The sequence below is a fragment of the Drosophila novamexicana genome, unplaced genomic scaffold, assembly GCF_003285875.2.
Source record: "Drosophila novamexicana strain 15010-1031.04,08,12 unplaced genomic scaffold, DnovRS2.1 tig00000564-arrow-pilon, whole genome shotgun sequence".
NCBI classification, from domain to species: Eukaryota; Metazoa; Arthropoda; class Insecta; order Diptera; family Drosophilidae; genus Drosophila; species Drosophila novamexicana.
The window spans coordinates 161714-175972 of record NW_020824810.1 but is presented as its reverse complement, the minus strand read 5'-3'; the positions used below and the strand labels follow the sequence as shown (position 1 = coordinate 175972).

General features: G+C 37.7%; 2 protein-coding genes across 2 annotated transcripts in view; both read left to right on the top strand.

Annotated features, from left to right (window-relative positions):
- LOC115762197 overlaps positions 1 to 2971 on the top strand; it is a 65577-nt gene extending 62606 nt beyond the window's left edge. Inside the window, exon 8 of the mRNA XM_030704321.1 lies at positions 2342 to 2971. Within this exon, the coding sequence (XP_030560181.1) occupies positions 2342 to 2511 (170 nt within the window). The 3' untranslated portion in view covers positions 2512 to 2971. The remainder of the gene's footprint in view (positions 1 to 2341) is intronic.
- A 3983-nt stretch (positions 2972 to 6954) lies between these two features.
- On the top strand, positions 6955 to 10945 carry LOC115762105 (myeloid differentiation primary response protein MyD88). The gene is made up of 5 exons (XM_030704207.1): positions 6955 to 8346; positions 8414 to 8691; positions 8749 to 8917; positions 8985 to 9174; positions 9238 to 10945. The coding sequence occupies exons 1-5, from the start codon at positions 7842 to 7844 to the stop codon at positions 9650 to 9652; spliced, it is 1557 nt and encodes a 518-aa protein (XP_030560067.1). The 5' UTR covers positions 6955 to 7841; the 3' UTR covers positions 9653 to 10945.
- The last annotated feature ends 3314 nt before the right edge of the window (positions 10946 to 14259 follow it).

Genomic DNA, 14259 nt, shown 5'->3' with positions numbered 1-14259 from the left:
ACAAAACAACAACAACAACACACACACACACACACCACTTGCACGCTGTAAGTGAAGCAACTTCAGCCACTCGGAGGCCGGAAACTAATTAGTTACATTGTAGTTACATAGTCGTCGGTCTTCATCCGTCATGACTGCACATCAGGAGGCAGCTGCCCGGGCGTGTTGGGTGCGGGAAGGGGGTAGGCGGGGGCACGAGCTGGGCTGTTGCTTTCAACGCCGCATTTATAATTAAACAACATGAAAGACACAAAGAAGCACACCTGGTCACACACAACACACTTATACACACAGCTGGTCACACGGCACACAAAGCCAGCGACAAAGTGAGGCTGAAAGTTACACGGCGGCATTTATGAGCGCCCATAATGGCTGTTAACAATTTAACTTGTTTACCAGTGGGAAAGTTCTATGCTAATTGGTCTCAAATAGCCACACACGCACACACGCACACACACACGCACACACACACGCACACACACACACACACACTGTGCCCCATTGTGCTCAGTAACTGTGTGCGGGCGGCACTTGCCAAGTGAATAATGGCAGCCAGCCGCAGCCGCAGCGTCACCTGTGTGTGCCTCTCACCCGCTGCACCTACACTCCACGTCAACCCCCCTCCACCCCCCTGTCGTCATTAACACATTGCGCCTACGCCTCAAAGCGGCTGGGGACAGAACGATTACAAGCACAGACCACGTGATCCGCTCCAGACTCTTGTTTGAGTTTTTTGTGCGCTTGCCTCTTGCCTCCTGCCCAGCGACAGTTTTTTGCCGCATTCCTGTGCCTTGTGCATATATTAAATTTAATTTGTTATTTTAATACCCTCTAAAAGCGGTTGCCCTGAAGGAGTTGTTAGCCGCAGTTGTAAAGTTTTGATTTGTTAAGCTTTTAAATTCATATAAAGCTTTTGACTCCGCCTGAATTGCTTCATTATAATAAACGTATACCCTGTAATTTTCTTCTTTTTTTTTTAATTTTGTTAGAAAAACAGTGTTGAAAACAGTGTTGTTAATTTGCTATAAATTAAACATTGTTATATTACAGTTGAATATTAATTGAAGGAATGCATTTTATTTTATCTTCATACCCAGAAAAGGAATAAAAAGGGTCTAATGTATTTGTGCATGTGTATGTAACAGGCAGAAGAAAGCATCTGCAACACCATTTGATTATTATTATTATTATTTTTTATTTATTATATATTTTATTATATTTTGTTTAATAAGTTCGCCTTCATATTCATGCTTTAAAAATGCACATATTACAGGGTATCTTGAAAGTCGTTTACTTAAGGCTTATTCCTATCCTTTTTTTTTTTTTGCTATAATAAACGAGTAACTAATTTTGCAATTAAATAAAAGCGTTCGTAAATTACTTGAATATTTGGTCGCCGTTTTTGTGGGTCGCTGTGTGCGTGTGTGTGTGTGTGTGTGAGAGTCAGCCATTTGGGGCAAGTATTTTTTAATTAAATTTTTGTAGCGCACATTTGGTGCAGGCCAGGGTTAAACGAGTGTGTGTTTGCAGCTGCAACGCATGTAGATGCGGCAGCCAAACAACATGCCACAGTTGCAGCAACTGTGTTGCAATATCAAGTTAAATCATTGGGAAAACAAAAAAAGAAAAAAAAAGCCATTGCTACCAAAAAACGGAACAAAGTAAAACCAAACAAGTTGTGGGCCAAGCGAACAGCTAAAACACAATCAGACCTGCGAGCAGACCAACTTTCTGGCTCACCCACCCTCTCAACACCCCCCGCCCCCCCCCCCTTCCACCCCTGGCAACGCCATCCACTGCCAGTGTGTGCACATGTGATTGATTGGCAAACAAATTTTTGACACTTTACACCAGCATCTGTTGCAGCAGCAGTTGGTGCCACGCCCACATGCCATGAGTCAATTTGTTTGCCATTAATTAAAAGTGTTGTAAAATGCACAAAAGCGTCGCGCAAACAACATCAAAAATGGCGCTGACTAAAGTCGAAAGACGCGTTGGGGGCAGGGTTGTATTTTGCATATGGCGATGAACCGGAAACGGAAACAGAACGCGCGTCGCTCACAAATGTTGAACTGTGCTTAAAGTAAATAGTCTGGATTGATGAAAGTTATATTCAAGAATTCATCAACAGGCATTTACTTCAACTGCAGTTTAAACGAAATGCAACAGAAGAAGGATTCGAAGCGTGAAGTGTGCCAAAAAAAAAAAAAAAACATAATTATAAATAAAAACTTGTTCCATTAGAGCTTAAGGCAAATGCTATATATAAACATTATAATATATATAAATTATTTATGCGATATTTATTAAACTTGTTAAATTTCTTGTCTGTTTCGACCAGTGCGTCAGGAGAACGAGCGCAGCATGCGCGAGAACCTGGAGCGCACGCTCATGATGAAGAACCTCACGGAGCTGAATCTGCAGCGGCAGCAACAACTGCTGCACCAGGCGAAACAGCAGCAGCAGCAACAGCATCTGGCGCTGCAGCAACAGTTGCTGCAGATTCCATAACAAACGCTTGACGAGCATTTCTAATGGCAAAGGGTTATGCATGTTCTGTTACTATTTACCAACACTGACACTGGCATTGTTCAACACTAAACAACCGACAAAAGTTATGCGCACAATATAAGAAACAAACAACACTTTGTTAACTACAATTAAAAGAATTGGAGCATGTGGAAGGACGCTACAATGAACAAAATTAACTAATTAAGCTGATAGAAATTAAAAAAAAAAAAAAAACAAAACCTATTTGTTTGATATGCGAAGCAGAAATAAGCAACAAAGCAAACACAATACGAGTATTTAGCAGATTGTTAGTCAAAGTTGGAAGAAACCAAAAACCAAAAACTAAAACGAAAACCAAAACTAAAACAAAAACAAATCAAAAAGTGATCCAGTTTAGGCCTCAGTTGTGCGGGCAGAAAAATATGTTATTTATAAAGTTGGTTCGATGCATTGTAAAAATGTATTTATTGTCATGTACGTTAAATGTAATTTACGATCTGTTATGATCTGTTACGATCTGTTACGATCTGTTACGATCGGCTACGATCTGTTACGATCTGTTACGATCGGCTACGATCTGTTACGGTCGATTACGATCTGTTACGATCTGTTACGATCTGTTACGATCTGTTACGATCTGTTACGATCTGTTACGATCTGTTACGATCTGTTACGATCTGTTACGATCTGTTACGATCGATTACGATCTGTTACGATCTGTTACGATCTGTTTCTACGTCTTGAACTAGACGTAGTCATCGTTGTTGTTGCCAATGCGCTAGCTAATGTACAAGTATGCAGCCCTCTCTCTGTATGATATCCAAGCCACGCCCACAAACAGAAAAACATTTGTTAAATTGCAGTCAACGACTATTAGATACCCTGTGCCCAGTGTTAAAAAGCTTTTACAGCTTTTTTTTTATAGACAGAACAAATATTTCAATTTATATTAGTACAAACATTCTTATGTCTAGACATTTCCAATTGCCAGAGGTTCCTCTTATCGTAAAAACTAAAACCCCATTTTCTGATTGGGCACGAGCCTTACGAACGATACACCCCGTTCTCTTTGTGTCTAGATTATAATGTAACAAATATAGCCCCTTTTTCTTGGTGTCTACAGTATTAATGTAACAAATATAGCCCGTTTCCTTTATATATAGAGTATTAAAACTAATGATAAACAAAGGTTTCGCTAGTTTAGTTAGTTGCTTCATTGGTTTCATTGCCAGTTTTAATTCAATTTATTAACTCGATAAACTCAACTTTCATTTCAAAGTAGAATAAATACCTTCCCACCCCCACCCTCTCCCTCTCTCTCTCTGCCATCACCACTTCCCGCCCGATACGAACTTGTGCGCAGCGCGTTTGGCATATAGACGAAAAATAAAAATAAATAGTTGGTCAATAGTTGTGTATATCTGAAACAAAGTTGTTAACTGAAAAGTATTCGTAAGTAAAAACACGTTAAAAGCAGCAAAAGTTTTTGTATCCTTAAGTAAATGGTAACTAGGAAAAACTACATATACAAAATCAAAAACAAAACAATTTTCATAATAACAATAAAAGGAATGCATTAGCATTATTCTCACTTTGTTAGCGTGCGCCAAAGTTCAAGAGAAAGGACTAGAGGGCGCAAATAATTGTTGTATAGCAAATAAACTAGACCTTAAACAATAAACATTAAAATACAATTTAAAAACGTAAAAGAAAAAAAAAACAAAACAAACAAAAAAGAAATGTTACTTAAGTGCAAAACGAGCTTGTTGTCAAATTAATTTTACATTTAGCTAAAACATAAGTTAAAATTAAACAAACGGCAAGGAGAAACTGTTCAATTTGTGCAATTGTCAATGTGTAAATGCGTACTATAACTGTGCTTTAGTACATGCCATGCATATACGATTTTTGTTAGCTATCGAGATATATACATATATATTATTTCGATCTGGCTCTTAGCTATGCAAACTTGAGGCAACTTCAATTGAATGTATTAGTTTTGTATTTATATGCGTGTAGGTGTATGTGCTTGTGTGTGTGTGTGTGTGTGTGTGTGTAACTATTCTGTTGCCAATTTCAATAAACTTTAGCTTGAAGCACATATAAATATATATATATATGTATATATATATATATATATATATTCTATCGGTTTCAGCCGCAAAAGCAACTCAAAGCTCAATTCCAGGCACAGTATGCAGTCGACACTTTTGCTTTGCTCTTTCTTCCGGTCCTGCGGCCAGCCTAACTAATAAAAGAAGTTAAAGAAAGCATAGTCAAAGGATTACTAAATCGTTGTGCGGAATGGGAAACGGTCCCAAGCTAAACTAAAGATCGTCAATGGTAGCAGAAACAGAGAAAACAGCCCGAATTTTTGTGTAAGATTGTGCCTAATCGAAAGTGAGAATTATAAAAAAAAAAAAAAAAAACAAAACAAAACAAATTAATTATAATAGAGATTGTGTATATCTAAGGCAGCTAATAGAGCTGCTTAATTAAATTAAATAAAAACTAAAAATCGATGTCAATAACGTTAACTGCTAGCAACTGTATTTAAAATAAAACAAATTCATTTTTTGCAATACACAGTTCATAGTAAAAAAAAATAAAAGAAAAAGAAAAGCAAAGAATATAAAAATCGTCAATGAAAAGCTTTAAATTAAATCAATTTAGAAAGACGACCCAAATGTAATAAAAAGGTTAAGTTAAATGCGTTGCAAGTGCAGCAAAATGCTAAAATGAATAACAAATTAAACAATCAAACACACACACACAGACACGCACACGCACGCACACACATTTACAGCCTAGTTAACTGCAGGTTACATATGTAAAATTTGCATTTTTGGCAGGTGCATTGCGCAATCCATTTCACTTTCGGCAGGATGCGAACTAAAACTACACGCACACATGCACAAACAAAGCCTAAAGCATGTAATAAATATGCACACACACACACACACACACACATGCCAAGACATCTTTGTAAACTCCCACACACACACACACACATAGCTAGAAAACAAAGGATAAACTGCATTAAGCCTTAGCTCAAGGCAAACACAAATCTGAATGAAATGTTAAAATGAAATGGAATTTCGCAAAAACAAAAGTACTTTGTAATTGCATTTAACATAAGTAAATTGAATATATAACTAAAATAATACATAAAAGCGAGGCAAAACAAAACTTAATAACATTTAAGCTGAATTATTATACAATACAAAGAGTAAAACAAAAACACAAACAAACAAAACAACTTGCTAATCATTTCATCAATGCATCAAGCAATTCAGAAATACAGCCAACGGCATTCGGTGTTGAGGCTTGAAATTGTTTTCCAATATTTAAAGAAGCTCTTGAACGCTTGAGTAGCCTTTGAAAGTGTCACAAACTTTGTTCGGCCAATTATTTACAAAGTACACACCCACACACACACACAAGGATCATGGCAAAAATGTAAATAGCGATACTTAAGTGTAATAAAACAATAATGAAATGATGCTTGATCCAAAAGTTGACGACTTGCATTAAATTAGTTTATACAAGTGTACATACATACGATGATGGCCATGTATGTGCATATATCTGATTAACAAATATAAATAGAAAATCTAATAACTAAATGTGTGCAAGAATTCAAACTTAATTGTTAATTGTTGCTCGAAATCAAAATGGTAAATCAAACATTTGAACGCATTCAGCGTTTTATTCATCAAACAAAAATGTTGAACTCAACTAACAAGCAGTAAATATAATATTTAATTTAAATAATAAACAAACAAAAATGCAAATCAAATTGTGTCACCTGTTTAGTATATCAGTATTTGTAACTGAATGGTATTGAAGTGCGAAACAAAAAATATATGAAAACAACTTGAACAAACATGAAAACAATGAAAATAAATGGAATTTTTAAATGGAAATGGCATATTTCTTTTCAATGGAACAAACGCGTAAGTATGACGCGCTGATCGATCAAAAGCAGTTCCTTTTTAATTTTACTTGAATTCAACTCTCTCAACTCGTTTATTTTTTAAATTGCACTTTAAATTTGCCGCAACATTTGGGTGTTGCCACATTAGTCGATTTCTAACAGTATTCTTACAACTTAACATTTTCACTCCTCACTTACTCCTCACGTAGCCATATAAGAGTACGTCTAACAGTTTGCGCTCGCTAAATGTATGTTAAATGGCCTACCCATAGAAATCATTTAACATTAGTGATGAGCTATAGAATAACATTGAGCACTGAGCTCCGTTAAGACTCTCTTATCAGTTAGTAGGAGATGCTCTCACTGTTAATAACAGTCAGCTAGCCATTATCGCAACAGAGTGACAAGGTAGCGCACAATGTTATACTTAGAGAGAGAACCAGATGAACAACGGTCAGGGCCTTAGTTTAGTTCAGTGAATCGTTCGATCGAACTTATTCCGAACGAGTCGACACAATGCTAACAGAAAACCTGTTGCGCAGAAAATGGGGAAACGAACACAATTAATTAGCAATTAACGGCTGTAAATAAACTGCAATACGCTAGAAAAACAAAAGCATTCGAAACGTTAAAACCAAACTAAACTAAATAAACATTCGACTAACGACAACGCAGCCAGCCACAGCCGCCGCAGTAACAGAAACAGAAGCAGATCAGCAAAACAACAAGCAAGTCGCAAGCGCACGGCTCAATGAAAAGAAACGAAGAAAAACAGTTTATTTTTGTGTTTAGCTGCCTGCCATACCCCGCCAGCGTTTGTCGCGTGTGCCAACGTGATTGTGTGCGTGCGTGTCTGTGTGTATATGAAAATATTTAAAAACAAAATCTTCTGCGCAGACGGTCAACGCACAGGGAGCACAGGGGCTGGCCAGGGCGCACAGGGGTCGCAGACAGTGCACAGAGCGACAATCAAAAAAGCAACAACAGCAGCAGACAGATAAACAACATCAGCAGCAGCAGCAGCAGCGGCGGAGGCAGCGGCAGCGACGTCGTGCTCGGTGACGCGTCGCGAGGTGCTCGAGGTCAGTTCAGCACATTTCGCGCACGGCCGTTTTAGACATCTCCACAACAGCCCACCCCAGCTCACCTCTATCCCCGCAGCAGAACGGCCACCCGCAAACGCACGCGCGGCGACGTTTCAATTCCGAGTCAACAGAAAAAAAAGTCAGCAACAAAAACAATAGCAACAACAATAAACACCGAAAAAAGAATAAGTTAACGAGAGACTCACGCGCAACTCTTTTATTGTTTAACTGATAACCTGTGCGCGGCTGATAAATATCAAGTGAAAAGTTGAAGCATATTATTGCAATTGCCCAAGTGCCAAGTGCGAATGCGAATGCGCCCTCAATTTGTATGCCAACCGCACACACATTCGTATACGACACACAACACACACACAACCACACATACGCATACGCATTCCCGCTCCCATTCCCCCCATCCGACGACCACTGACGTCAGTCGGCTGGATCGTTATCGTTATCCGAAAATGGTGATACCGGGGCCGGAGCCCATCACGGGCGCCATAGCCACAGCCGGATTTAACCGTACACCGTTAACGGAGCTAAGCGGCGAGACACGCCGTCAGCTGGCATGCATGCTGAATCGCAAGAAGGTGCTGCGCTCCGAGGAGGGCTACGAGCGAGACTGGCGCGGCATTGCCTCGCTGTCGGGCCAGCGTGGCTATGTGGATGAGTTTGCCAATATGCCCATGGACCTGGTGTTGAACAGCTGGATCAAGCATAATCCACAGACAGCCGAGGTGGGGCATCTGGAGCAGTTTCTGGGCATCATCGATCGCTGGGATGTGCGCGACGATATCCAGGAGAATCTGAGTACGTACACCCCTAATGAGAGACAGCGAGACAGGAGAGTGTAAACCCATTTTCATTTCGATTCCAGCCAAGGACACAAATCGCTACAATATCAAGCAACAGCAGCTGGAGCAATTGGCGATCTCGTCGCGCGACAGTCCCACGCCCACGGTCAAGTGCTTGGAGCGTAACAACAACAATAGCCTGGCCCGCGATGTCAACCTGCTCAGCATTGACGATGAGAAGTGCCTGCAGAATGGCCAGCCGCTGCCCAGATACAATGCCTGTGTGCTGTACGCCGAGGCGGACATTGAACATGCGACAGACATCATGAATAATCTAGAGTCTCCGCCCTATAATCTCAAGGTAAACTATTCCAAAATCTGTGCTATAAATACATAATATAACCCAATACACTGGCAGCTGTTCTTGAGACATCGGGATCTGCTGCTGGGCGTGCCGTTCGAGCATGTCGAGCTGTCACAGTTTATGGCCACGCGCTGCAATCATTTGATAGTCGTTCTCACGGATGAGTTTCTCAAGAGTCGCGAGAACACGTATCTGGTCAACTTTACGCAAAAGCTGCAAATCGGTAGGTACCACAAAGTCCCGACTGCTTAATATTGATGTGTTAATCGAATCGAATTGAATTCTTGTAGAGAACAACACACGCAAGATAATACCCATATTGTACAAACACAACATGATTATACCCCAGACGCTGGCCATATACACGCACGTCAACTACACGGACACCTCCAGCCTGTTCAATTTCTGGGACAAGCTTGCCCGTTCGCTGCAGGATGTGGACACTGCGTCCATATACAGCGCCAGCCAGCAGCTGCACACGTAAGCGGAACAACAACTGGAGCAACTGCAGCCATGATCAAATACTCTTTATATTTTGCACAGACCCACAGCACCAGAAGCGAGTGCTGCTCAGCCGGAAACGCCGCGTATACTTATCAACGATGCGGACGTGACGGACCTATCCGATTGGAATTTAAGCGAGACAAAGCTCAAGTCAATGTCGGGCAACACATCGGCGCCGTTGCCCGAACTAAAAGTCAAGCGCAAGGATAAACTGCTGCAGAAGCTAACGCTCAATTTTAGTACCTCGCCGCGCAACGGCAGCACAAACGGCAAACCGCTCAGACATGCGCATTCGGTCAGCGCGATCAACATGCAGGAGCAACAGAGCACGCTCAATGCCAGCAACTCCAATCTATCAACGTATTCGGAGAACAAGAAGAGATCCAACAAGTGGAGCAGCAAGCTGCTGAAGAAGTTTACGCGCAGCAGCACCAAACTGCAGACGCCGTGCTGATTGCCAGGCAGGCGGCAGTAAAGTAGCAGGCAGCTAGCTTGCAACACGTGGCATGCTGCCTGTGTGTATGTGAATTTCCTTAAATTGCGCCCAGTTAAGTGGCATATCAATCCATTAACCAGTCACCCGGTCACCGATACCGACAACGACACCAACCACCCTCCATTTGATAGTGATTTTTTGTTCGTAATCTTTAGCCTAAACCTAAAACAAAGCCAACTAACTTAAATGTATTTAGACGCACTTGTTAAACTATGTAAGTCAACAACGAATAAAGACAATATATATATATGTATACATAAACGCACACGAACACGCACGCACACATGTAAAGACAATAATCTAAACTAGTTATAAAGAAAAAAAAAAAGAAAATATTAAAAACCATATGTACACACAGAAAAAAAAGTGCCTGGAAAACGAAAACAGAAACACACAAAAACAAACTTTCAAACGAATTGCCAATTGTAAGGTTAATCGAAGCACACACAATTAGCTGTTAGTCACGAGTCTGATAAGTGACTTACTTAATTCAATTAACTTAACAAACAAACGCCCAGCCTTATACAGATACACACTGTCAACCCCCCCCCTAACCGCCCAGTCTGTTTGCATTCTCGAGTCGTAATCGTGTGTCTCGACAGTCTAGAAAAAAAAACTAAAATGATGATGATGAATAACTTGTGCGCGTTAGATATAGTGTGCGAATTTGATGAATAATGTATATATCTTTACTATATACGACATATATATATATATTAGTGTGTAAAGTATATGACAGCTGTGTGTGTGTGTGTGTGTCTGATAAAGCCGCAGCTTTCGTCACATTTTTTTAAGTAATTGTCGTCGCAAATTGGAGCTGAGCACACAACCAGACAGTTAGTACATATGCCTATTTATAAGTCACGCGCTTCTATATAATAACCTGTACTTGCACAACTGGGCTGATATATAATTTTTGAATAGAAACAAAACAAAAAAAAGTCGCGTGCTCTGGCATACGCCGTACTTAAACTTAAATTCTATGAATGAGCTAATGTGTGTGTGTGTTCGCCTCGAAATCGGGCAATAAACATTTAAATAATATGCATATATATATATACTATATAACGTTTATATATGTACGCTCAATCTGTGTAGTTAACGTTAAATGCAAAACGCAAGTTTTTATGTTTTTTTTTGCTGTTTCTTTGTGCAACAATTAACTTGAACTCGAACTCGTGTCAGTGTGAAATTCACTTTGAGTTCATTTCCGTTCGGGCGTTGCAATAAATTAATTCAAATTTGTTTAAATTTTTTTTTGTATTTATTTTTCATTTTATTGTTTAAATCGCTTCATAAATAACCGTTTTGTTTTTGGTTTTTTGTTTACTTTTGTTCATGTTTCTTGTTGTAATCGAATTTTGTTATTGTTTTTTTGTTTTTACCCATGGTGAATGTTTACTTTAGTCCAATTTTTGTTTTTGTTTTTTTTATGAATGTTTATTTTGTTAGTTAATTTGTTATGTATTTTTTGACTTTTGCATGTTTCAAATGTGTTAACCATGCCTTACATGTGTGTGTGTGTGTGTGTGTGTGTGTGTGTGTGTGTGTGTGTTTGTTTTATAATCATTATAATAGCTCCTTTTACGCGTTTGTGTGTTTGTTGTTTCATTAATTTATTATTTTTAAATTGTATTTTGTATGTTTTACATTTAAGTTTTGAACAAATGTTTGTTGTTTGTTCTCACAACTTGAGCTTGTTCTTTATTAAACTTTGTTTTGTTTTCATTTTAATTGAATTGTTTTTTTGTTTTGTTTTTGTTTTCTGTTCTTCATTTGTTGTATGTGTATATGTATATTTTGTTGTTTATTTATTAAGTTTTATTTGCATTTTTAACAAAATTAATAAAAAACAATTCATTATTTGGTTTTCTTTGCTTTCACTTATTTTGTTTTCATTTTCTTTTTGTGTTTTTTTTTTGTTTTTTTTTTTTTTTTGGTTTTTTGTATATATTTTAATTGATCAATTTATTCGTAATTTGTAATATTAAAACAATGTAACGCATAATCCTGCTCTTGTCCACTTTTCCACAACTTTTCCAGCATTTTCCACAACTTGTTGACTTTTCCAATAGCCCAACAGCTTTTTTAGCTTAACTAATGCAAATGATTTTCTTTTCCTTTCTTTTGGGAGGGGTTGCTTATATCATTTGTTTTTTTTTTTTTTGTTTTCTTTTTTTTTTTTTGGTTTTATCTTATAAGTCTAACTGATTGCATTTATACAGAGTGTTACGTGTTAAAGTTTAGTCGGGCCTCTGCCACGGATTGGAAATGAGGACCGTCTCGAACCTAGGTAAAAGTCGGGTACACACAATATCTTCCATAATAAAAAAAAAAAAACTCAAACTGGTTTTTGTGTTTTTGTTTTGTTAAGCGCAATTCTTTATAGTTAAATGTTAACAATGATTATGATTCTGGAAGTCAGCTGAAGAAGTCAGTTTTCAGTTTTCAGTATGGAAATTTTTAAGTTTTGTATGTTATAAACTGCGACTTGCTCTTATTATAATGTAATGCATTGTATTTTGAGTATGTATAGGTATTTTTTATTTATTCTTTTAATTTGTTTATAATATGTATTTATAATTGTGCACTACAGCACTTGACTTCTTCTTCTTCCGCTCCGCTTTCTATTTAATCATGACTCTCTTATATCATATATCATTCTTGTTGCACGTTTTGCTCTTTATTTATTTCATTCTTTTTCTGCTGTCGTTTGACTTACTTTAACTTACTAATAAATTAAAACAACGCTAATGAATTCGTTTGTTCATTGGTTTTCTTCTTTTTTTTTTACTAATTGTGATTTGGTTTTGTTTTTGTTTTTGTTTTCATTTATTTCTCTGCTATAACTCTTTGTATTTTATTATCATTTGTAATCAATTATCGATTTGATTTCCATTTATTTGTGCCTTGGACAAACGCTTGCGCTCAAAAATTTGTTGTTTAGCATTAATCTGTTCTGTCCCAATGCGTGTCGAGGTAGGGAATTTGGGCAGGGGGAAAAAATTCATTTAACTCCGCAAGCGCAATCAGACGACGGGGCAACGGGGCGAGCCAACTGATTGGACGGAGCTAAGCAGCTGATAAGCCGAACGGAAATACCCTATCTATAGCTATTTTCATAGTTGATTGAAAGCTGGTTGGGGTTCGAGCAGAGATACCTCATATATATATATATATATATATATATGCGCTTATCGGGCCACTTGACATACATGTACATATAAATATGGTCAGAGTTGGGAGCTGCGCCGAAGAATTTGTACAATTTTGTATTTATGCATTTTTATACAACAACATTCAAAGGGGTTCTCCTATCTTGTCGTATCTTGTCTCTGTGTGCTTCAAGGAATTGCAATCCAAACGAATTAGGGCGATTTTTCATTATTGTTTAACAATTTAACATAAGAAATGCAAATTTGTTACAAGTTTTTCTTCTTTTTTGTTTTGTTTTTGTTTTTTTCATTTTTGGCAGTGTTTCATTTGTATGTAATATGTCAATGTTAGTTTGGCTTTTAGACATACTTTATAAACTCTAATTACATCGCTCTGATATTAAAAGAGGAACATAAAAGGTAGGGTATAGTGGTGTGCGGTGTGTGTGTGTGTGTGTGGTGTGTGTCTGTTCATTGCTATAAAATGTTTGTTGATTTCTTTAGGTTTTCTGCCTCATCATCTTCTTCTTGTTTTAGTTACTACAATGTTAGTATAACTACAGTTAATTACGTAATCATCATTAAGCCAGACGATCATTGTTTCGAATTTTCATTTATCATCATTTTCAACATTTCCATGTTCATTTTGAAGCATGTTTAATGCCAAAGTGTTACCCATTTTGGCTGGGCTGTATGCGACATTTTTGTTAACGTTGTACAACACTACAAATAACGGCAGTTTTTTGAAATGCTGATTCGAGAGGGAAAGTTTAATCTTGTGTTTTTCATTCTTCTTCTTTTTTTTTATCCTTATTCTTGTTTATACCTATAATAGCCTAATAGAATGTTAGGAAACAACATATATGGAAGCCATCGAAAGCAACTGCAAGTAAATTGGGTTCGTTTTTCAATAGAGAATATACCAATGTGCTCTTCAAGGAATACAACTGAGGAACTACACAAAAGTATACATATTGTGATATATATACATGCATTGAATTTGGCCTCTACTATAGTGAGATATAAGTACAGTGAAAGCTCTCTACGAACTCGAGTTGTTCGTTCAAAAGATATGTTGAGGAAATAACAGTAAAAACATATTTGTCTAAACAATCAACTAGAATTATATATATATATATATTCCTTTGATTATTATTTTCACAAAAATAAATGGCAAAAAGTCTATAGATTTTTCAGTATAAAAGAAAAGTTGCATTTGCCGCAGCTTCAGCTTCGGCTATTGTACAAAACAAAAGGTTGTAAAATTCGTTAGTTGGAGCATTCACTGTACCTCATCCAGTGCTAAACAGATGTTTAGTTAGTTAACAATCGGAGCATTTAGTTGCCCGTTTTTTGACAGCTGAGAAATGGTTTGTTTTAGGGGCTTTTTGTGTGTGTGTGTTTTTACAA

Excerpts from the sequence above, each read along its gene's own strand:
- LOC115762105 (XM_030704207.1), top strand. The coding sequence starts at position 7,842 with ATGCGAATGCGCCCTCAATTTGTATGCCAACCGCACACACATTCGTAT. Across the intron at positions 8,347-8,413 it reads CGATATCCAGGAGAATCTGA|CCAAGGACACAAATCGCTAC; the intron begins GTACGTACACCC and ends TTTCGATTCCAG. Across the intron at positions 8,918-8,984 it reads TACGCAAAAGCTGCAAATCG|AGAACAACACACGCAAGATA; the intron begins GTAGGTACCACA and ends GAATTCTTGTAG.